Source organism: Hyla sarda, unplaced genomic scaffold (genome assembly GCF_029499605.1).
Source record: "Hyla sarda isolate aHylSar1 unplaced genomic scaffold, aHylSar1.hap1 scaffold_173, whole genome shotgun sequence".
Taxonomy (NCBI): domain Eukaryota; kingdom Metazoa; phylum Chordata; class Amphibia; order Anura; family Hylidae; genus Hyla; species Hyla sarda.
The window spans coordinates 54,298-81,322 of record NW_026608371.1 but is presented as its reverse complement, the minus strand read 5'-3'; the positions used below and the strand labels follow the sequence as shown (position 1 = coordinate 81,322).

The 27,025-nt window shown below is 42.0% G+C and overlaps 1 protein-coding gene across 1 annotated transcript in view; it reads left to right on the top strand.

Annotated features, from left to right (window-relative positions):
* POLQ (DNA polymerase theta) overlaps positions 1-27,025 on the top strand; it is a gene marked incomplete at its 3' end in the record, with an annotated part of 104,032 nt that overhangs the window by 34,718 nt on the left and 42,289 nt on the right. Inside the window, exons 15-18 of the mRNA XM_056552598.1 lie at positions 3,965-4,208; positions 17,844-20,308; positions 20,448-20,594; positions 22,698-22,888. Of these exons, the coding sequence (XP_056408573.1) occupies positions 3,965-4,208; positions 17,844-20,308; positions 20,448-20,594; positions 22,698-22,888 (3,047 nt within the window). The remainder of the gene's footprint in view (positions 1-3,964; positions 4,209-17,843; positions 20,309-20,447; positions 20,595-22,697; positions 22,889-27,025) is intronic.

Sequence of the window (27,025 nt, the reverse complement as noted above, 5' to 3'; positions counted from 1 at the left end):
TAGACATGAATGGAGGGGAGTAATGTCACGTCCTCTCCCATAGACATGAATGGAGGGGAGTAATGTCACGCCCTCTCCCATAGACATGAATGGAGGGGAGTAATGTCACGCCCTCTCCCATAGACATGAATGGAGGGGAGTAATGTCACGCCCTCTCCCATAGACATGAATGTAGGGGAGTAATGTCACGCCCTCTCCCATAGACATGAATGGAGGGGAGTAATGTCACGCCCTCTCCCATAGACATGAATGGAGGGGAGTAATGTCACGCCCTCTCCCATAGACATGAATGGAGGGGTGTAATGTCACGCCCTCTCCCATAGACATGAATGGAGGGGGTGTAATGTCACGCCTTCTCCCATAGACATGAATGGAGGGGAGTAATGTCACGCCCTCTCCCATAGACATGAATGGAGGGGACGTAATGTCACGCCCTCTCCCATAGACATGAATGGAGGGGGCGTAATGTCACGCCCTCTCCCATAGACATGAATGGAGGGGGCGTAATGTCACGCCCTCTCCCATAGACATGAATGGAGGGGAGTAATGTCACGCCCTCTCCCATAGGCATGAATGGAGGGGAGTAATGTCACGCCCTCTCCCATAGGCATGAATGGAGGGGAGTAATGTCACGCCCTCTCCCATAGACATGAATGGAGGGGAGTAATGTCACGCCCTCTCTCATAGACATGAATGGAGGGGAGTAATGTCACGCCCTCTCCCATAGACATGAATGGAGGGGAGTAATGTCACGCCTTCTCCCATAGACATGAATGGAGGGGAGTAATGTCACGCCCTCTCCCATAGACATGAATGGAGGGGAGTAATGTCACGCCCTCTCCCATAGACATGAATGGAGGGGGCGTAATGTCACGCCCTCTCCCATAGACATGAATGGAGGGGAGTAATGTCACGCCCTCTCCCATAGGCATGAATGGAGGGGTGTAATGTCACGCCCTCTCCCATAGGCATGAATGGAGGGGAGTTATGTCACGCCCTCTCCCATAGACATGAATGGAGGGGAGTAATGTCACGCCCTCTCCCATAGACATGAATGGAGGGGAGTAATGTCACGCCCTCTCTCATAGACATGAATGGAGGGGAGTAATGTCACGTCCTCTCCCATAGACCTGAATGGAGGGGAGTAATGTCACGCCCTCTCCCATAGACATGAACGGAGGGGAGTAATGTCTTGCCCTCTCCCATAGACATGAATGGAGGGGAGTAATGAGTAATGTCACGCCCTCTCCCATAGACATGAATGGAGGGGAGTAATGTCACGCCCTCTCCCATAGGCATGAATGGAGGGGAGTAATGTCACGCCCTCTCCCATAGGCATGAATGGAGGGGAGTAATGTCACGCCCTCTCCCATAGACATGAATGGAGGGGAGTAATGTCACGCCCTCTCTCATAGACATGAATGGAGGGGAGTAATGTCACGCCCTCTCCCATAGACATGAATGGAGGGGAGTAATGTCACGCCCTCTCCCATAGACATGAATGGAGGGGAGTAATGTCACGCCCTCTCTCATAGACATGAATGGAGGGGAGTAATGTCACGTCCTCTCCCATAGACATGAATGGAGGGGAGTAATGTCACGCCCTCTCCCATAGACATGAATGGAGGGGAGTAATGTCACGCCCTCTCCCATAGACATGAATGGAGGGGGCGTAATGTCACGCCCTCTCCCATAGACATGAATGGAGGGGACGTAATGTCACGCCCTCTCCCATAGACATGAATGGAGGGGGCGTAATGTCATGTCCTCTCCCATAGACATGAATGGAGGGGAGTAATGTCACGCCCTCTCCCATAGACATGAATGGAGGGGGCGTAATGTCACGCCTTCTCCCATAGACATGAATGGAGGGGAGTAATGTCACGCCCTCTCCCATAGACATGAATGGAGGGGAGTAATGTCACGCCCTCTCCCATAGACATGAATGGAGGGGAGTAATGTCACGCCCTCTCCCATAGACATGAATGGAGGGGAGTAATGTCACGCCCTCTCCCATAGACATGAATGGAGGGGAGTAATGTCACGCCCTCTCCCATAGACATGAATGGAGGGGAGTAATGTCACGTCCTCTCCCATAGACATGAATGGAGGGGAGTAATGTCACGCCCTCTCCCATAGACATGAATGGAGGGGAGTAATGTCACGCCTTCTCCCATAGACATGAATGGAGGGGAGTAATGTCACGCCCTCTCCCATAGACATGAATGGAGGGGAGTAATGTCACGCCCTCTCCCATAGACATGAATGGAGGGGAGTAATGTCACGCCCTCTCCCATAGACATGAATGGAGGGGAGTAATGTCACGCCCTCTCCCATAGACATGAATGGAGGGGAGTAATGTCACGTCCTCTCCCATAGACATGAATGGAGGGGAGTAATGTCACGCCCTCTCCCATAGACATGAATGGAGGGGAGTAATGTCACGCCTTCTCCCATAGACATGAATGGAGGGGAGTAATGTCACGCCCTCTCCCATAGACATGAATGGAGGGGAGTAATGTCACGCCCTCACCCATAGACATGAATGGAGGGGAGTAATGTCACGCCCTCTCCCATAGACATGAACGGAGGGGAGTAATGTCTTGCCCTCTCCCATAGACATGAATGGAGGGGAGTAATGAGTAATGTCACGCCCTCTCCCATAGACATGAATGGAGGGGAGTAATGTCACGCCCTCTCCCATAGACATGAATGGAGGGGAGTAATGTCACGCCCTCTCTCATAGACATGAATGGAGGGGAGTAATGTCACGTCCTCTCCCATAGACATGAATGGAGGGGAGTAATGTCACGCCCTCTCCCATAGACATGAATGGAGGGGAGTAATGTCACGCCCTCTCCCATAGACATGAATGGAGGGGGCGTAATGTCACGCCCTCTCCCATAGACATGAATGGAGGGGGCGTAATGTCACGCCCTCTCCCATAGACATGAATGGAGGGGACGTAATGTCACGCCCTCTCCCATAGACATGAATGGAGGTGGCGTAATGTCATGTCCTCTCCCATAGACTTGAATGGAGGGGAGTAATGTCACGCCTTCTCCCATAGACATGAATGGAGGGGAGTAATGTCACGCCCTCTCCCATAGACATGAATGGAGGGGAGTAATGTCACGCCCTCTCCCATAGACATGAATGGAGGGGAGTAATGTCACGCCCTCTCCCATAGACATGAATGGAGGGGAGTAATGTCACGCCCTCTCCCATAGACATGAATGGAGGGGAGTAATGTCATGTCCTCTCCCATAGACATGAATGGAGGGGGCGTAATGTCATGTCCTCTCCCATAGACTTGAATGGAGGGGAGTAATGTCACGCCTTCTCCCATAGACATGAATGGAGGGGAGTAATGTCACGCCCTCTCCCATAGACATGAATGGAGGGGAGTAATGTCACGCCCTCTCCCATAGACATGAATGGAGGGGAGTAATGTCACGCCCTCTCCCATAGACATGAATGGAGGGGAGTAATGTCACGCCCTCTCCCATAGACATGAATGGAGGGGAGTAATGTCATGTCCTCTCCCATAGACATGAATGGAGGGGAGTAATGTCACGCCTTCTCCCATAGACATGAATGGAGGGGAGTAATGTCACACCCTCTCCCATAGACATGAATGGAGGGGACGTAATGTCACGCCCTCTCCCATAGACCTGAATGGAGGAGGCATGACTTTACGTCACTAGGGGGCGTGGCAGTGATGTCACACCCCTGTCTCGGAGGCTGCGCCCGGCACAGAATGCCGAGGGCTACACCGAGATCGCGGGGGTCCACAGCGGCAGGACCCCTGCGATCCTACATCGTATCCCCTATCCTTTGGATAGGGGATAAGATGTATAAACCCGGAATATCCCTTTAAACTCTTTACCGCTGCGTATGGGGATTGCACAGGATGTAACCTAGTAATTCGTTACAGTGTGTCGCCCCGCGTTGTGTCTTTCAGGGATGGTGACGGTGTTCAGTAACCGCCTGGGTTGGCACAATATGGAGCTTCTCCTCTCTCAGTTCCAGAGCCGGCTCACCTTCGGTGTGCAGCGGGAGCTCTGCGATCTGGTCCGCCTGGACCTGCTGAATGCTCAGAGGGCGCGAGCTCTGTACAATGCCGGATTCATTACTGTCAGCGAGCTGGCAAGAGGAAATGTCAGCGACGTGGAGACGGCCCTGAAGAACGCGGTGCCCTTTAAGAGGTGACAGACCCCGTCAGCTGAGCGGCATAGACTGCTCTTCACTATATGTCCTTGTTATCTTTATCTATTGTAATATTACTGGATGGTCCCATAATCCTCTGCTCTGACCGCAAGAGAAGCAGCCGATGGCAGCGTCCAGACCGGGGAGATTAATATAATGGTGTATTTATTGCAAATCTAACATTCAAATTAGGCAAAGTCATCACAGAGCAACTCCATATAACACTATAACTCCTATAATACTGCCTCCGATATACAAGAATATAACTACTATAATACTGCTCCTATATACAAGAATATAACTACTATAATACTGCTCCTATATACAAGAATATAACTACTATAATACTGCTCCTATATACAAGAATATAACTACTATAATACTGCTCCTATATACAAGAATATAACTACTATAATACTGCCTCCTATATACAAGAATATATCTACTATAATACTGCTCCTATATACAAGAATATAACTACTATAATACTGCTCCTATATACAAGAATATAACTACTATAATACTGTATCCTATATACAAGAATATAACTACTATAATACTGCTCCTATATACAAGAATATAACTACTATAATACTGCTCCTATATACAAGAATATAACTACTATAATACTGCCTCCTATATACAAGAATATATCTACTATAATACTGCTCCTATATACAAGAATATAACTACTATAATACTGCTCCTATATACAAGAATATAACTCCTATAATACTGCCTCCGATATACAAGAATATAACTACTATAATACTGCTCCTATATACAAGAATATAACTACTATAATACTGCTCCTATATACAAGAATATAACTACTATAATACTGCTCCTATATACAAGAATATAACTACTATAATACTTCTCCTATATACAAGAATATAACTACTATAATACTGCTCCTATATACAAGAATATAACTACTATAATACTGCTCCTATATACAAGAATATAACTACTATAATACTGCCCCTATATACAAGAATATAACTACTATAATACTGCTCCTATATACAAGAATATATCTACTATAATACTGCTCCTACATACAAGAATATAACTACTATAATACTGCTCCTATATACAAGAATATAACTACTATAATACTGCTCCTATATACAAGAATATAACTACTATAATACTGCTCCTATATACAAGAATATAACTACTATAATACTGCTCCTATATACAAGAATATAACTACTATAATACTGCTCCTATATACAAGAATATAACTACTATAATACTGCCTCCTATATACAAGAATATAACTACTATAATACTGCCCCTATATACAAGAATATAACTACTATAATACTGCTCCTACATACAAGAATATAACTACTATAATACTGCTCCTATATACAAGAATATAACTACTATAATACTGCTCCTACATACAAGAATATAACTACTATAATACTGCCTCCTATATACAAGAATATAACTATTATAATACTGCTCCTATATACAAGAATATAACTACTATAATACTGCTCCTATATACAAGAATATAACTACTATAATACTGCCTCCTATATACAAGAATATAACTACTATAGTACTGTTCCTATATACAAGAATATAACTACTATAGTACTGTTCCTATATACAAGAATATAACTACTATAATACTTCTCCTATATACAAGAATATAACTACTATAATACTGCCTCCTATATACAAGAATATAACTACTATAATACTGCTCCTATATACAAGAATATAACTACTATAATACTGCTCCTATATACAAGAATATAACTACTATAATACTGCTCCTATATACAAGAATATAACTACTATAATACTGCCCCTATATACAAGAATATAACTACTATAATACTGCTCCGATATACAAGAATATATCTACTATAATACTGCTCCTATATACAAGAATATAACTACTATAATACTGCTCCTATATACAAGAATATAACTACTATAATACTGCCTCCTATATACAAGAATATAACTACTATAATACTGCCTCCTATATACAAGAATATATCTACTATAATACTGCTCCTATATACAAGAATATAACTACTATAATACTGCTCCTATATATAAGAATATAACTACTATAATACTGCTCCCTATATACAAGAATATAACTACTATAATACTGCTCCTATATATAAGAATATAACTATTATAATACTGCTCCTATGTACATGAATATAACTACTATAATACTGCCTCCGATATACAAGAATATAACTACTATAATACTGCTCCTATATACAAGAATATAACTACTATAATACTGCCTCCTATATACAAGAATATATCTACTATAATACTGCTCCTATATACAAGAATATAACTACTATAATACTGCTCCTATATACAAGAATATAACTACTATAATACTGCCTCCTATATACAAGAATATAACTACTATAATACTGCTCCTATATACAAGAATATAACTACTATAATACTGCCCTCTATATACAAGAATATAACTACTATAATACTGCCCTCTATATACAAGAATATAACTACTATAATACTGCTCCTATATATAAGAATATAACTACTATAATACTGCTCCTATATACAAGAATATAACTACTATAATACTGCTCCTATATACAAGAATATAACTACTATAATACTGCTCCTATATACAAGAATATAACTACTATAATACTGCTCCTATATACAAGAATATAACTACTATAATACTGCTCCTATATACAAGAATATAACTGCTATAATACTGCCTCCTATATACAAGAATATAACTACTATAATACTGCCTCCTATATACAGGAATATAACTACTATAATACTGCTCCTATATACAGGAATATAACTACTATAATACTGCTCCTATATACAAGAATATAACTACTATAATACTGCCCCCTATATACAAGAATATATCTACTATAATACTGCCCCCTATATACAAGAATATATCTACTATAATACTGCTCCTATATACAAGAATATAACTACTATAATACTGCTCCTATATACAAGAATATAACTACTATAATACTGCTCCTATATACAAGAATATAACTACTATAATACTGCTCCTATATACAAGAATATAACTACTATAATACTGCTCCTATATACAAGAATATAACTACTATAATACTGCTCCTATATACAAGAATATAACTACTATAATACTGCTCCTATATACAAGAATATAACTACTATAATACTGCTCCTATATACAAGAATATAACTACTATAATACTGCTCCTATATACAAGAATATAACTACTATAATACTGCTCCTATATATAAGAATATAACTATTATAATACTGCCTCCTATATACAAGAATATATCTACTATAATACTGCTCCTATATACAAGAATATAACTACTATAATACTGCTCCTATATACAAGAATATAACTACTATAATACTGCTCCTATATATAAGAATATAACTACTATAATACTGCTCCTATATACAAGAATATAACTACTATAATACTGCTCCTATATATAAGAATATAACTACTATAATCCGAGTAAAGAGAGGTGAGTGGCACCAGTGACTGGACTCTCTAAGTAACAACCATATAAGAACGATTCGTGGAGGTTTACTCTTGGAGCTTCAGGTATAAGTAATCCCTGGGGGTGCAGGTATAAATTCGATAGGCCATAAATATGAAAAAGAGGAGAAAAGATGAAGATACCGCACTCACCCACTGTATGCACTTGAAGATGTGGATTTATTCAGATCCTTGGAGATGGATCCATGAGGTGGAGGACATGGATGGCGCTTCCTCTGACTGGGTTACATCAGCTGGCGGGGAGGGGAAGTAATTTCAATAGCCAGAACTGATGACGTGGGTTGATGTAAAGAGAAAGGGGAGGGGAATTAATTTGATACAAAAATATACAACAACATTGGGAAAAAAAGGCCCAAAAATAGAATAAAGAGTACAAGAGAATAAAAAGAAAAAAAAGGGGACAAAAAAAAGAAAAAGGAAGTTATAAGAAGACACTTAAGTCTTGTCGATCATTAAGTCCCATTCCTTCTAGCGCTCTGGTGCGCATAATCCAACGCTCTTCACTGCGAAGTAAAGTCTTATGCCGGTCGATACCAGGTGAGTTGTGTTTAACTCTTTCAATGCCGAAAAATCGCAAGGTGTCTGCCGCTCCTTTATGAACTGACCTCATATGTTCGATTAGACGAGCACATCCGTGTCCAGTGTATATAGACCTGATGTGTTCACGGAATCTGATCCTTAATGGTCTAACTGTAGAACCAATATAGAAGCACTTACACGGACAGATTACTGCATATACAACGTGATCGGTGCGGCAGCATATAAAGTCTTTTATTATGATGTTAGTTCCTCCTAATGTGTGAAACTTTCCAGGGATGAAGAATTTGCAGTGAGGACAGTTACCGCACTTGTGGTTGCCAGGGGGGGATGGTGGCTGCCAATCTTTTTCTTTTGTCGCTGCAGGTGAAGCGCTACGTACCAGTAGGTTGTTGATGCTTTTACTTTTTCTGAATGAAATTAATGGTTTTTTCACAGCTGCGTCTTTAAACACTGGATCATTTTCAATCAAAAACCAGTTATTTTTTATAACTTGTTTTATCGTGTCTGCTAAGAAATTATATTTAAAGGAAAATACAAAACTGGGACAATCAGAGGTAGTAGATGTGATTTGTTTCTTCTTTTTCTTCTTGTAGTTTTTTTAACTAAGTCCAATCTAGAAATTGCTTCTGCTTTGTGTAAAGCCTTTTCCAATTCGGGGGATGGGTATCCTCTTTTCAGGAACCTATTAAATAGTTCCTTCGCTTGTGCTTGAAAATCTTCCTCCTTTTTATTCATTTTCCGTAATCTTAAAAATTGGCTATAGGGTAGAGCTTGTTTTGTATGGGTCAGATGAAATCTGTTGTAGTGCAATAGATTGCTGGAGGCTGTGGGCTTACGGTAGCCTTGGGTGAAGAAATTCCCGTTCTCCACGATTAACAGCACGTCTAAAAATTCCAAAGATGTTTCACTGTATTTTTTTGTGAATTTCATATTCATAGAGTTGTTACCTATATAGTTAATAAATTCATCAAAAATTTCAGGAGTACTATTCCAGATTATTAAAATATCGTCCACATATCTGTAGAATTTAATTATATGCGAGAGAAATGGACTTGAGTTGTTGAGAATGTACTTTTTTTCGATGATGGCAAGAAAAATGATAGCGAAAGAACATGCTACCGGTCCCCATGGCCGTTCCTGTACACTGGGCATACCATTGGCCTTGAAAAGTAAAAGCATCAACAACCTACTGGTACGTAGCGCTTCACCTGCAGCGACAAAATAAAAAGATTGGCAGCCACCATCCCCCCTGGCAACCACAAGTGCGGTAACTGTCCTCACTGTAAATTCTTTATCCCTGGAAAGTTTCACACATTAGGAGGAACTAACATCACAATAAAAGACTTTATATGCTGCCGCACCGATCATGTTGTATATGCGGTAATCTGTCCATGTAAGTGCTTCTATATTGGTTCAACAGTTAGACCATTAAGGATCAGATTCCGTGAACACATCAGGTCTATATACACTGGACACGGATGTGCTCGTCTAATCGAACATATGAGGTCAGTTCACAAAGGAGCGGCAGACACCATGCGATTTTTCGGCATTGAAAGAGTTAAACACAACTCACCTGGCATCGACCGGCATAAGACTTTACTTCGCAGTGAAGAGCGTTGGATTATGCGCACCAGAGCGCTAGAAGGAATGGGACTTAATGATCGACAAGACTTAAGTGTCTTCTTATAACTTCCTTTTTCTTCTTTTTTCTTTCTATTTTCTTGTATTCCTTACTCCATTTCGGGTCTTTTTTCCAAATTTTGTTGTATACTTTTGTATCGAATTAATTCCCCTCCCCTTTCATTTTGTATCTACCTACGTCATCAGTTCTGGCTAGTGAAATTACTTCCCCTCCCCGCCAGCTGATGTAGCCCAGTCAGAGGAAGCGCCATCCATGTCCTCCACCTCATGGATCCATCTTCTATGATCTGAATAAATCCACATCTTCAAGTTTATACAGTGGGTGAGTGCGGTATCTCTATTTTTCTTCTTTTTAGTCACATTTATGGACTATTGAATTTATACCTGCACCCCCAGGGATTACTTATACCTGAAGCTCCAAGATTTTACCACCACGAATTGTTCTTATATGGTTGTTACTTAGGGAGTCCAGTCACTGGTGCCACTCACCTCTCTTTACTTGGATATAACTACTATAATACTGCCCCTATATACAAGAATATAACTACTATAATACTGCTCCTATATACAAGACTATAACTACTATAATACTGCTCCTATATACAAGAATATAACTACTATAATACTGCTCCTATATACAAGAATATAACTACTATAATACTGCCCCCTATATACAAGAATATAACTACTATAATACTGCCCTATATACAAGAATATAACTACTATAATACTGCCCCCTATATACAAGAATATAACTACTATAATACTGCCCTATATACAAGAATATAACTACTATAATACTGCCCTATATACAAGAATATAACTACTATAATACTGCCCCCTATATAGAAGAATATAACTACTATAATACTGGTCCTATATACAAGAATATATCTACTATAATACTGCTCCTATATACAAGAATATAACTACTATAATACTGCCTCCTATATACAAGAATATTACTACTATAATACTGCTTCCTATATACAAGAATATAACTACTATAATACTGCCTCCTATATACAAGAATATAACTACTATAATACTGCTCCTATATACAGGAATATAACTACTATAATACTGCCTCCTATATACAAGAATATAACTACTATAATACTGCTCCTATATACAAGAATATAACTACTATAATACTGCCTCCTATATACAAGAATATAACTACTATAATACTGCTCCTATATACAAGAATGTAACTACTATAATACTGCTCCTATATAAAAGAATATATCTACTATAATACTGCTCCTATATACAAGAATATATATACTATAATACTGCCCCCTATATACAAGAATATAACTACTATAATACTGCCTCCTATATATAAGAATATAACTATTATAATACTGCCCCCTATATACAAGAATATAACTACTATAATACTGCTCCTATATAGAAGAATATAACTACTATAATACTGCTCCTATATACAAGAATATACCTACTATAATACTGCCCCTATATACAAGAATATATCTAATATAATACTGCTCCTATATACAAGAATATTACTACTATAATACTACTCCTATATACAAGAATATAACTACTATAATACTGCTCCTATATACAAGAATATAACTACTATAATACTGCTCCTATATACAAGAATATAACTACTATAATACTTCTCCTATATACAAGAATATATCTACTATAATACTGCTCCTATATACAAGAATATATCTACTATAATACTGCTCCTATATACAAGAATATAACTACTATAATACTGCTCCTATATGCAAGAATATATCTACTATAATACTGCTCCTATATACAAGAATATAACTACTATAATACTGCTCCTATATACAAGAATATATCTACTATAATACTGCTCCTATATACAAGAATATAACTACTATAATACTGCTCCTATATACAAGAATATAACTACTATAATACTGCTCCTATATACAAGAATATAACTACTATAATACTTCTCCTATATACAAGAATATAACTACTATAATACTGCTCCTATATACAAGAATATAACTACTATAATACTGCTCCTGTATGCAAGAATATATCTACTATAATACTGCTCCTATATACAAGAATATAACTACTATAATACTGCCTCCTATATACAAGAATATATCTACTATAATACTGCCCCTATATACAAGAATATAACTACTATAATACTTCTCCTATATACAAGAATATAACTACTATTATACTGCTCCTTTATACAAGAATATAACTACTATAATACGGCCTCCTATATACAAGAATATAACTACTATAATACTGCTCCTATATACAAGAATATAACTACTATAATACTGCTCCTATATACAAGAATATAACTACTATAATACTTCTCCTATATACAAGAATATAACTACTATAATACTGCTCCTATATACAAGAATATAACTACTATAATACTGCCCCTATATATAAGAATATAACTACTATAATACTGCCTCCTATATACAAGAATATATCTACTATAATGCTGCCTCCTATATATAAGAATATAACTACTATAATACTGCTCCTATATACAAGAATATATCCACTATAATACTGCTCCTATATATAAGAATATAACTACTATAATACTGTTTCCTATATACAAGAATATAACTACTATAATACTGCCCTATATATAAGAATATAACTACTATAATACTGCTCCTATATACAAGAATATAACTACTATAATACTGCTCCTATATATAAGAATATAACTACTATAATACTGCTCCTATATACAAGAATATAACTACTATAATACTGCTCCTATATATAAGAATATAACTACTATAATACTGCTCCTATATACAAGAATATAACTACTATAATACTGCTCCTATATATAAGAATATAACTACTATAATACTGCTCCTATATACAAGAATATAACTACTATAATACTGCTCCTATATACAAGAATATATCTACTATAATACTGCTCCTATATACAAGAATATAACTACTATAATACTGCCTCCTATATACAAGAATATTACTACTATAATACTGCTTCCTATATACAAGAATATAACTACTATAATACTGCCTCCTATATATAAGAATATAACTATTATAATACTGCCCCTATATACAAGAATATAACTACTATAATACTGCTCCTATATACAAGAATATAACTACTATAATACTTCTCCTATATACAAGAATATAACTACTATAATACTGCTCCTATATACAAGAATATAACTACTATAATACTGCTCCTATATATAAGAATATAACTACTATAATACTGCCTCCTATATACAATAATATAACTACTATAATACTGCTCCTATATACAAGAATATAACTACTATAATACTGCTCCTATATACAAGAATATAACTACTATAATACTGCGCCTATATACAAGAATATAACTACTATAATACTGCTCCTAAATACAACAATATAACTACTATAATACTGCGCCTATATACAAGAATATAACTACTATAATACTGTCTCCTATATACAAGAATATAACTACTATAATACTGCCCCTATATACAAGAATATAACTACTATAATACTGCTCCTATATACAAGAATATAACTACTATAATACTGCTCCTATATACAAGAATATAACTACTATAATACTGATCCTATATACAAGAATATGACTACTATAATACTGCTCCTATATACAAGAATATAACTACTATAATACTGCTCCTATATACAAGAATATAACTACTATAATACTGCTCCTATATACAAGAATATAACTACTATAATACTGCTCCTATATACAAGAATATAACTACTATAATACTGCCTCCTATATATAAGAATATAACTACTATAATACTGCCTCCTATATACAAGAATATAACTACTATAATACTGCTCCTATATACAAGAATATATCCACTATAATACTGCTCCTATATACAAGAATATAACTACTATAATACTGCTCCTATATACAAGAATATAACTACTATAATACTGCTCCTATATACAAGAATATAACTACTATAATACTGCCTCCTATATATAAGAATATAACTACTATAATACTGCCTCCTATATACAAGAATATAACTACTATAATACTGCCTCCTATATATAAGAATATAACTACTATAATACTGCCTCCTATATACAAGAATATAACTACTATAATACTGCTCCCTATATACAAGAATATAACTACTATAATACTGCTCCTATATACAAGAATATAACTACTATAATACTGCTCCTATATACAAGAATATAACTACTATAATACTGCTCCTATATACAAGAATATAACTACTATAATACTGCTCCTATATACAAGAATATAACTACTATAATACTGCTCCTATATACAAGAATATATCTACTATAATACTGCTCCTATATACAAGAATATAACTACTATAATACTGCTCCTATATACAAGAATATAACTACTATAATACTGCTCCTATATACAAGAATATAACTACTATAATACTGCTCCTATATACAAGAATATAACTACTATAATACTGCTCCTATATACAAGAATATAACTACTATAATACTGCTCCTATATACAAGAATATAACTACTATAATACTGCTCCTATATACAAGAATATAACTACTATAATACTGCTCCTATATACAAGAATATAACTACTATAATACTGCCTCCTATATATAAGAATATAACTACTATAATACTGCCTCCTATATACAAGAATATAACTACTATAATACTGCTCCTATATACAAGAATATATCCACTATAATACTGCTCCTATATACAAGAATATAACTACTATAATACTGCTCCTATATACAAGAATATAACTACTATAATACTGCTCCTATATACAAGAATATAACTACTATAATACTGCCTCCTATATATAAGAATATAACTACTATAATACTGCCTCCTATATACAAGAATATAACTACTATAATACTGCCTCCTATATATAAGAATATAACTACTATAATACTGCCTCCTATATACAAGAATATAACTACTATAATACTGCTCCCTATATACAAGAATATAACTACTATAATACTGCTCCTATATACAAGAATATAACTACTATAATACTGCTCCTATATACAAGAATATAACTACTATAATACTGCTCCTATATACAAGAATATAACTACTATAATACTGCTCCTATATACAAGAATATAACTACTATAATACTGCTCCTATATACAAGAATATATCTACTATAATACTGCTCCTATATACAAGAATATAACTACTATAATACTGCTCCTATATACAAGAATATAACTACTATAATACTGCTCCTATATACAAGAATATAACTACTATAATACTGCTCCTATATACAAGAATATAACTACTATAATACTGCTCCTATATACAAGAATATAACTACTATAATACTGCTCCTATATACAAGAATATATCCACTATAATACTGCTCCTATATATAAGAATATAACTACTATAATACTGTTCCTATATACAAGAATATAACTACTATAGTACTGTATGGCAGTATATTATTCTCTTCTCTCTGCGGGGGGTGGTATCCTCACTATTATAGGATCGGTTCCTTCCGGGGTGTTTTATGCTTTTAGTCCTCTGTTCTGTTCCTCTCTCCTCCCAGCAGACCCTCAGTTGCTGTTCCTGGCAGTGTTAGTTACAGGCCTGTGCACATGGTGGCCCCAGACCCTGCGGTATAATTGAGCCCATTTCCCGGTGACAGCTGATTAGAGCTGCGTACACATTATGACAGAGGGGACCGGCCTCTCTTCTGCAGATGGTCGCCTGTAATAGACTCTCCGCACATTGTGCCGCTCCGGTGATGGGGGCCCGGCTCTGCAGCCTGCGCCATTCTTCTGCTGTGTAATTACCCGGGGACGCGGTTATAGATCTGCTGGGATTATCCCCAAATCCATATTAATGGCCGAATTAATTTCATTTTCATCGTTTACAAAAGACTTATTGGCTGGAAAATGAATTAGAGGCCTGAGCGGCCATATTGTTCCCTGCAGAGCGGCACGTCTGGCTTCATAGTTATGTCTAAAATCTGGAAATACTTTACTTTTGTTTCTACTTTTCTCAAGTTATATTTAGTTTTCTACTTTAGTTCCTGCATTTATAGCTCAATTGTTAGTACAGCTAAAGAGGTGACTGGAGGAGAAGACATGATTAACAGCAGAATAGTGAGTGCAGCTCTGGAGGATAAGATGATGTAACAGCAGAATATGGAGTGCAGTTCTGGAGGATAAGACATGATGTAACAGCAGAATAGTGAGCGCAGCTCTGAAGGATAAGACATGATATAACAGCAGAATAGTGAGTGCAGCTCTGGAGGATAAGACATGATGTAACAGCAGAATAGTGAGTGCAGCTCTGGAGGATAAGACCTGATGTAACAGCAGAATAGTGAGCGCAGCTCTGGAGGATAAGACATGATGTAACAGCAGAATAGTGAGTGCAGCTCTGGAAGATAAGACATGATGTAACAGCAGAATAGTGAGCTCAGCTCTGGAGGATAAGACATGATGTAACAGCAGAATAGTGAGTGCAGCTCTGGAGGATAAGACCTGATGTAACAGCAGAATAGTGAGCGCAGCTCTGGAGGATAAGACATGATGTAACAGCAGAATAGTGAGCTCAGCTCTGGAGGATAAGACATGATGTAACAGCAGAATAGTGAGTGCAGCTCTGGAGGATAAGACATGATGTAACAGCAGAATAGTGAGCGCAGCTCTGGAGGATAAGACATGATGTAACAGCATAATAGTGAATGCAGCTCTGGAGGATAAGACATGATGTAACAGTAGAATAGTGAGTGCAGCTCTGGAGGATAAGACATGATGTAACAGCAGAATAGTGAGTGCAGCTCTGGAGCATAAGACATGATGTAACAGCAGAATAGTGACTGCAGCTCTGGAGGATAAGACAGGATGTAACAGCAGAATAGTGAGTGCAGCTCTGGAGGATAAGACATGATGTAACAGCAGAATAGTGAGTGCAGCTCTGGAGGATAAGACCTGATGTAACAGCAGAATAGTGAGTGCAGCTCTGGTGGATAAGACATGATGTAACAGCAGAATAGAGAGTGCAGCTCTGGAGGATAAGACATGATGTAACAGCAAAATAGTGAGTGCAGCTCTGGAGGATAAGACATGATGTAACAGCAGAATAGTGAATGCAGCTCTGGAGGATAAGACATGATGTAACAGCAGAATAGTGAGCGCAGCTCTGGAGGATAAGACATGATGTAACAGCAGAATAGTGAGCACAGCTCTGGAGGATAAGACATGATGTAACAGCAGAATAGTGAGTGCAGCTCTGGAGGATAAGACTTATGTAACAGCAGAATAGTGAGTGCAGCTCTGGAGGATAAGACATGATGTAACAGCAGAATAGTGAGTGCAGCTCTGGAGGATAAGACCTGATGTAACAGCAGAATAGTGAGCGCAGCTCTGGAGGATAAGACATGATGTAACAGCAGAATAGTGAGTGCAGCTCTGGAGGATAAGACATGATGTAACAGCAGAATAGTGAGCGCAGCTCTGGAGGATAAGACATGATTGTATATTATTTCCCGATACATAGTTAAGTTTTTTTTTTTATCACATTGTATATAAAGTTATAATCAGATATTTGCATATTCTCTCATTCTGTGGATTTCCTTATTCTTATGACTCTGTCTTCTTCTTCCTCTGTCCTCATGGTCCTCACTTTCTTCTGTCTGTGGATTCTCTTATCCTTATGACTCTGTACTCTTCTTCTTTCTCTGTTCTTTCTCTGTCCTCATGGTCCTCACTTTCTTCTCTGTCTGTGGATTTTCTTATCCTGATGACTCTGTACTCTTCTTCTTCTTCCTCCTCCTCTGTTCTTCCTGTGTCCTTATGGCCCTTACTTTCTTCTCAGTTCCCGCAGAGCTGTGGATGAAGACGAGGAAGCTGCCCAAGAGCGCCGTGCCGCACGATGTATCTGGATCTCCGGAAGGAAGGGCCTTACGGAGCGGGAGGCGGCAGAGCTCATCGTGGAGGAGGCACGGAGGCTGCTGAAGGAGGACCTGGCCATGATGGGGATCCGGTGGAGTCCTGACACAAGCCTCGATTCCACGTCTTCTGAGGACACGAGTGCAGAGTCCACCTCTGAGGCCCAGGAGAAGCTGCCGACCTCTGACAGGAAATCCTCAGACGTCATCCCTTCCCGTAATGTGGAGAGTAGGGGTCCTGGGCCAAACTCCAAACTAGGGGGTAATGGACTGGAAAGCCTGAGTAAAGCGGCAGCCGCAGAGTCCTCCGATACCACAGGTGCTGGACACCTAGAGCCAAGTACAGAGAGCATTAAGGAGATAAAGGGTGAGGAGATCATCCTGGAAAGTTCTTCAGGAAAGCATTCCAGGAGAGTAGAGGTTAATACCTGTGAGGGGGCATCAGTAGGCACCAGAGTAGAGGGCCCACCTAGTAAATGTCCAGATGACGGGAACCGCGCTGATGCGGCCTCTGTTGTCATTTTTAACACTGATCACTTACAGTCCCATGACAGTGGTCAAGGATTGGGATGTGACCCACTGGTTGTTGGTGAAGATCCATCATCGAAAGGGAAGAAAGCAAAAGCATGGGACCCCGAAATAAGCGAGAAACCCAATGGTCTCCTGAAGGAGAGTGCCGATACAAAGACGTTCAGAGTCCCAACCATCCAGCCTGCTTCCCTGTTTGTCAATAACGCCCAACAATCTGACTGTGAAGATCTCACAGCCGCCAAGAACGCTGGTCCTGAGATTAGTCTTGACAACAATAGGACAAATCCCATAAATGAACAAACGTCTATCGTGAACATGAACCCCAGTGTGTGCGGCGCGGACCCTCCTGGCAGCAGCCACTCTCCAGACTTGTATGTCGCCTCCAGGACTTTCGAGGACAGTTTCCAGCTGGATACTCAGACAGAGAAGTTAATTCTGCAGCAGGTGCCCCAAGAACCCAAGAGGGAGCAGGGTGGGGCAGATGTGACCCTGGCAGCTGTTCTGCCGACAGATGGACTAAGCCAGGCCAGGACCGGACGTGGTGGTGGTGGTGGTGTAACCACGGCAAATAGTGAGGATTCAGACCAAGCAGAGCTCAACCAGGAGACAGAGAACTCTGTACAGAAGCCACTAGATCAACCCAACAAGCAGAGTCCACCAGCAGGAGGAAGGGATCTGTCTCTCACCGATACACAACTCCAGGTTTTGCTCCAGTCCTACCACACGCAGGTGAAGAGTGAAGATGGCAGTGCAGGTCCCAACACTCATGTAGCGTCTCCTCCAAAGCAAGACGCCTCTGAAGATAATAATGATCCAGGACAACTCGAGGTGAAGGAGACCAGTCTGAACATGAGCGATAGCTTCCTATTTGACAGCTTCAATGATGATCTTGGTTTCTGCTCTAAGCTAGAAGAACCCGAACTTCTTTCTGTGTCTGATGTCAAGAACGAAGACACGAAGCCTCAGGAGAAGGACCCCGATCTCCTCCAAATAATTCCAGAGGCACAGAAATATGACGAAGGGTCCATAATGTTCTCTCAGCTGGATTCTTTTCAGATAGTTGAGGTTCTAGATCACATAGATCAACAGCAGGAAGAGGAACACACAAGGCCAGAAGTGCCAGATCCTGGGGCAGAAAACAGAGAAAATAAGAAAGCGGTGAAGATGGGATCAGAGTGGTGTGACCTCTCCTTCAGCCTAACTCAGGGAATGCAGGAGATTTTAGATCAGTGGCCAAATGTCACGACCATTGGTGGATCCAACGGTGACCCAGGAGATCCCGATCAAAAGATGTGCATTGAAAAGGAGCAAGACGTCTGTGGACCATATCCTGGAAACGTTCTACACACTCCCTCCGCTGACCACCGCTATATAGACGTCAACACCCATAATTCTACTCCAAATCCCGCATCTGAAAGCGGCCAACAACCCAACTCCAGACCTGAGAGCAGAACAGACCTGGTCCCCTCCACTCCTCCTAGTGCCTGTACTTCCAGAGTAACTTTCCTGTCCTCTATGAGATCGGGCATCAAGAAACCAAGACTGGACTCCATGAATGACCTGAGTTTCCTGTCCCAAGACGCTGACCAACTGTTTGGGTCACAGAGTGAAGTTCTGGACAATCGGGCAGAAGATCCTGGAGATGGCTCCGTCATTGCCGAGGACTTCTCCTTGCAGCTGTCTCAGGACTCGTCCAGCACTCAGGGGTTTGGTATCATTGATGTGGCCAGTGACAGTACCCTCTTCCAGACATTTCTGAAGGAATGGAAGAACCAGAAGAAGTTCTCCTTGTCCTTGGCCTGTGAGCGGAGAACCGGGGCGTCCTCCTCCAGATCCTACATTGGGGGGAGGTTTAAACAAGGTATGAAACAAATTTCATTAGGGTTTCTTGGTGGATGTCCACCTTATACAATATTCTATCAGCTAGTGGTGGGGTATCCGCGGTGGGCACCGATGAGGTCATCACTAACTCGTCTCCTGCCATCATATTTATGTCTTAGTGCGGTCACCAGGAAAGGGTCAAGCCAAGGAAGATGATGGCCTCCACATCCTGGGCTGGGACGACATCCTGCTGGTGGGCCTAGCTGTGTGCTGGGGCGGGAAGGACGTCTATTACCTGTCCCTACAGCAAGAGCAGGACCAGTCAGGTACCAATGCATAAAGGACCCTTTGGCATCACATGGTCATGTGACAGGCGGCCATATTGTTGATTACTGTGGTAAAATGAAAGCTGAGCTTTGATTGGTTTCTATGAGTTGAGCTGTGATTGATTGCTATGGGCTGAGCTGTGATTGGTTGCTATGAGCTGGGTGGTCATTGGTTGCTATGAGTTAAACCGTGGTTGGGTACTATGGGCTGAGCTGTGATTGGTTGCTATGTGTGAGCTGTGATTGGTTGCTATGAGCTGTGATTGGTTGCTATGGGCTAAGCTGTAATTGGTTGCCATGAGCTGAACTGTGATTGGTTGATATGAGCTGAGCTGTGATTGGTTGCTATGAGCTGTAATTGAGCTGAGCTGTGATTGGTTGCTATGAGCTGAGCTGTGATTGGTTGCTATGAGCTGTGATTGGTTGCTATGAGCTGAGCTGTGATTGGTTGCTATGTGCTAAGCTATGATTGGTTGCTATGAGCTGTGATTGAGCTGAGCTGTGATTGGTTGCTATGAGCTGTGATTGAGCTGAGCTGTGATTGGTTGCTATGAGCTGAGCTGTGATTGAGCTGAGCTGTGATTGGTTGCTATGAGCTGAGCTGTGATTGGTTGCTATGAGCTGTGATTGGTTGCTATGGGCTGAACTGTGGTTGCTATGAGCTGAGCTGTGATTGGTTGCTATGAGCTGAGCTGTGATTGGTTGCTATGAGCTGTGATTGAGCTGAGCTGTGATTGGTTGCTATGAGCTGAGCTGTGATTGGTTACTGTGAGCTGAGCTGTAATTGGTTGCTATCGGCTGAACTGTGATTGGTTGCCTTGAGCTGAGCTGTGATTGGTTGCTATGGGCTGAGCTGTGATTGGTTGCTATGAGCTGTGATTGAGCTGAGCTGTGATTGGTTGCTATGAGCTGTGATTGAGCTGAGCTGTGATTGGTTGCTATGAGCTGAGCTGTGATTGAGCTGAGCTGTGATTGGTTGCTATGAGCTGAGCTGTGATTGGTTGCTATGAGCTGTGATTGAGCTGAGCTGTGATTGGTTGCTATGAGCTGAGCTGTGATTGGTTGCTATGAGCTGTGATTGGTTGCTATGGGCTGAACTGTGGTTGCTATGAGCTGAGCTGTGATTGGTTGCTATGAGCTGAGCTGTGATTGGTTGCTATGAGCTGTGATTGAGCTGAGCTGTGATTGGTTGCTATGAGCTGAGCTGTGATTGGTTACTGTGAGCTGAGCTGTAATTGGTTGCTATCGGCTGAACTGTGATTGGTTGCCTTGAGCTGAGCTGTGATTGGTTGCTATGGGCTGAGCTGTGATTGGTTGCTATGAGCTGTGATTGAGCTGAGCTGTGATTGAACTGAGCTGTGATTGGTTGCTATGGGCTGAGCTGGGATTGGTTGCTATGTGCTAAGCTGGGATTGGTTGCTATGAGCTGAGCTGTGATTGGTTGCTATGGGCTGAACTGTAGTTGCTATGAGCTGAGCTGTGATTGGTTGCTATGAGCTGAGCTGTGATTGGTTGCTATGAGCTGAGCTGTGATTGGTTGATATGGGCTAAACTGTGATTGGTTGCTATGGGCTGAACTGTGATTGGCTGCCTTGGGCTGAACTGTGATTGGTTGCTATGAGCTGAGCTGTGATTGGTTGCTATGGGCTAAGCGGTGATAGAGCTGAGTTGTGATTGGTTGCTATGAGCTGAGCTGTGATTGGTTGCTATGAGCTGAGCTGTAATTGGTTGCTATGAGCTGAACTGTGATTGGTTGATATGAGCTGAACTGTGATTGGTTGCTATGGGCTAAGCGGTGATTGAGCTGAGCTGTGATTGGTTGCTATGAGCTGAACTGTGATTGGTTGCTATGAGCTGAACTGTGATTGGTTGCTATGGGCTGAACTGTGACGGGTTGCTATGAGCTGAACTGTGATTGGTTGCTATGGGCTAAGCGGTGATTGAGCTGAGCTGTGATTGGTTGCTATGAGCTGAGCTGTGATTGGTTGCTATGGGCAGATAAGACAGTTGTAGTAAATCTGGGCCCTAATATTATTTGGATACCCCCTATAATTTTATACTTGTACTATGGGGCCAATAACCCTCCGGGTCCTCTACTTCCAGACATAAGTTCCAGCCTGGCCCCTCCCCCTCTGGACCAGAACCTGTCCGTCAAGGAGCGGCTGTGGTATCTGCAGTCCACAGTGCAGCAGATGCGCCCCCCGGAGGTTGTCATGTATGACTTCATTGAGCAGTACAAGGCGCTGGTCCTAGGCTGTGGAGCCGCCATCAATGGAAACTTCCAGGACCCAAAGGTGAGAGATCTGCAATGTCCGTGCTGTAAATGTGTCCTGCATCGTGTCTCCAGGCACCAATGTGCTAAAGGGGGCGGTGTCTCGAGACGTAGGGGGCGGCGTCTGGAGACGTAGGGGGCGACGTCTGGAGACGGAGGGGGCGGTGTCTGGAGACGGAGGGGGCGGTGTCTGGAGACGGAGGGGGCGGTGTCTGGAGACTGAGGGCGCGATGTGGTGTCTGGAGACTGAGGGGGCGATGTGGTGTCTGGAGACGGAGGGGGCGGTGTCTGGAGACGGAGGGGGCGGTGTCTGGAGACGGAGGGGGCGGTGTCTGGAGATGGAGGGGGCGGTGTCTGGAGACGGAGGGGGCGGTGCGGTGTCTGGAGACGGAGGGGGCGGTGTCTGGAGACGGAGGGGGCGGTGTGGTGTCCATAGATGACGGTGTAATGTCTATATGGAGGGGGCGGTGTGGTCTCCATAGATGGCGGTGTAATGTCTAGATGGAGGGAGCGGTGTGGTCTCCATAGATGGCAGTGTAATGTCTAGATGGAGGGAGCGGTGTGGTGTCCATAGATGGCGGTGTAATGTCTAGATGGAGGGGCGGTTTGGTCTCAATAGATGGTGGTGTAATGTCTAGATGGAGGGGGCGGTGTGGTCTCCATAGATGGCGGTGTAATGTCTAGATGGAGGGGGCGGTGTGGTCTCCATAGATGGCGGTGTAATGTCTAGATGGAGGGGGCGGTGTGGTGTCCATAGATGGCGGTGTAATGTCTAGATGGAGGGGGCGGTGTGGTGTCCATAGATGGCGGTGTAATGTCTAGATGGAGGGGCGGTTTGGTCTCAATAGATGGTGGTGTAATGTCTAGATGGAGGGGGCGGTGTGGTCTCCATAGATGGCGGTGTAATGTCTAGATGGAGGGGGCGGTGTGGTCTCCATAGATGGCGGTGTAATGTCTAGATGGAGGGAGCGGTGTGGTGTCCATAGATGGCGGTGTAATGTCTAGATGGAGGGAGCGGTGTGGTGTCCATAGATGGCGGTGTAATGTCTAGATGGAAAGGGTGGTATGGTGTACATAGATGGCGGTGTAATGTCTAGATGGAGGGAGCGGTGTGGTGTCCATAGATGGCGGTGTAATGTCTAGATGGAGGGGGTGGTATGGTGTACATAGATGGCGGTGTAATGTCTAGATGGAGGGGGCGGTGTGGTGTCCATAGATGGCGGTGTAATGTCTAGATGGAGGGGGTGGTATGGTGTACATAGATGGCGGTGTAATGTCTAGATGGAGGGGGTGGTGTGGTGTCCATAGATGGCAGTGTAATGTCTAGATGGAGGGAGCGGTGTGGTCTCCATAGATGGCGGTGTAATGTCTAGATGGAGGGGGCGGTGTGGTCTACATAGATGGCAGTGTAATGTCTAGATGGAGGGGGCGGTGTGGTCTACATAGATGGCGGTGTAATGTCTAGATGGAAGGAGAGGTGTGGTGTCCATAGATGGCGGTGTAATGTCTAGATGGAGGGGGTGGTGTACATAGATGGCGGTGTAATGTCTAGATGGAGGGGGCAGTGTGGTCTCCATAGATGGCGGTGTAATGTCTAGATGGAGGGGGCGGTGTGGTCTCCATAGATGGCGGTGTAATGTCTATATGGAGGGGGCGGTGTGGTCTCCATAGATGGCGGTGTAATGTCTAGATGGAGGGAGCGGTGTGGTCTCCATAGATGGCGGTGTAATGTCTATATGGAGGGGGTGGTGTGGTGTCCATAGATGGCGGTGTAATGTCTATATGGAGGGGGCGGTGTGGTCTCCATAGATGGCGGTGTAATGTCTAGATGGAGGGGGCGGTGTGGTCTCCATAGATGGCGGTGTAATGTCTATATGGAGGGGGCGGTGTGGTCTCCATAGATGGCGGTGTAATGTCTAGATGGAGGGGGCGGTGTGGTCTCCATAGATGGCGGTGTAATGTCTATATGGAGGGGGCGGTGTGGTCTCCATAGATGGCGGTGTAATGTCTAGATGGAGGGGGCGGTGTGGTCTCCATAGATGGCGGTGTAATGTCTATATGGAGGGGGCGGTGTGGTCTCCATAGATGGCGGTGTAATGTCTATATGGAGGGGGCGGTGTGGTCTCCATAGATGGCGGTGTAATGTCTAGATGGAGGGGGCGGTGTGGTCTCCATAGATGGCGGTGTAATGTCTAGATGGAGGGGGAGGTGTGGTCTACATAGATGGCGGTGTAATGTCTAGATGGAGGGGGCGGTGTGGTCTCCATAGATGGCGGTGTAATGTCTAGATGGAGGGGGCGGTGTGGTCTCCATAGATGGCGGTGTAATGTCTAGATGGAGGGGGAGGTGTGGTCTACATAGATGGCGGTGTAATGTCTAGATGGAGGGGGCGGTGTGGTCTCCATAGATGGCGGTGTAATGTCTAGATGGAGGGGGCGGTGTGGTCTCCATAGATGGCGGTGTAATGTCTAGATGGAGGGGGCGGTGTGGTCTCCATAGATGGCGGTGTAATGTCTAGATGGAGGGGGCGGTGTGGTGTCCATAGATGGCGGTGTAATGTCTAGATGGAGGGGGTGGTATGGTGTACATAGATGGCGGTGTAATGTCTAGATGGAGGGGGTGGTGTGGTGTCCATAGATGGCAGTGTAATGTCTAGATGGAGGGAGCGGTGTGGTCTCCATAGATGGCGGTGTAATGTCTAGATGGAGGGGGAGGTGTGGTCTACATAGATGGCGGTGTAATGTCTAGATGGAGGGGGCGGTGTGGTCTCCATAGATGGCGGTGTAATGTCTAGATGGAGGGGGCGGTGTGGTCTCCATAGATGGCGGTGTAATGTCTAGATGGAGGGGGCGGTGTGGTCTCCATAGATGGCGGTGTAATGTCTAGATGGAGGGGGCGGTGTGGTCTCCATAGATGGCGGTGTAATGTCTAGATGGAGGTATAGATCCAGAGCTGCTTCCAAAATCCTGCTGGAGACCCACAGAAACCGCTTAACTCTGCCGTCCTGTCAGTCATGTGACCCTCCATCTGAACAAAAACATAACTGTCCTGAACTCCCACAATGCAATGCTCTCTGGAAACCAGCAGAATAGTGAGTGCAGCTCTGGTGGATAAGACATGATGTAACAGCAGAATAGTGAGTGCAGCTCTGGAGGATAAGACATGATGTAACAGCAGAATAGTGAGTGCAGCTCTGGAGGATAAGACATGATGTAACAGCAGAATAGTGAGTGCAGCTCTGGTGGATAAGATATGATGTAACAGCAGAATAGTGAGTGCAGCTCTGGAGGATAAGACATGATGTAACAGCAGAATAGTGAGTGCAGCTCTGGAGGATAAGACATGATGTAACAGCAGAATAGTGAGTGCAGCTCTGGAGGATAAGACATGATGTAACAGCAGAATAGTGAGTGCAGCTGTGGAGGATAAGACATGATGTAACAGCAGAATAGTGAGTGCAGCTCTGGAGGATAAGACATGATGTAACAGCAGAATAGTGAGTGCAGCTCTGGAGGATAAGACATGATATAACAGCAGAATAGTGAGTGCAGCTCTGGTGGATAAGACATGATGTAACAGCAGAATAGTGAGTGCAGCTCTGGAGGATAAGACATGATGTAACAGCAGAATAGTGAGTGCAGCTCTGGTGGATAAGACATGATGTAACAGCAGAATAGTGAGTGCAGCTCTGGAGGATAAGACATGATGTAACAGCAGAATAGTGAGTGCAGCTCTGGAGGATAAGACATGATGTAACAGCAGAATAGTGAGTGCAGCTCTGGAGGATAAGACATGATGTAACAGCAGAATAGTGAGTGCAGCTGTGGAGGATAAGACATGATGTAACAGCAGAATAGTGAGTGCAGCTCTGGTGGATAAGACATGATGTAACAGCAGAATAGTGAGTGCAGCTCTGGAGGATAAGACATGATGTAACAGCAGAATAGTGAGTGCAGCTCTGGTGGATAAGACATGATGTAACAGCAGAATAGTGAGTGCAGCTCTGGAGGATAAGACATGATGTAACAGCAGAATAGTGAGTGCAGCTCTGGAGGATAAGACATGATGTAACAGCAGAATAGTGAGTGCAGCTCTGGAGGATAAGACATGATGTAACAGCAGAATAGTGAGTGCAGCTTTTGAAGTGACTGGAGGAAAA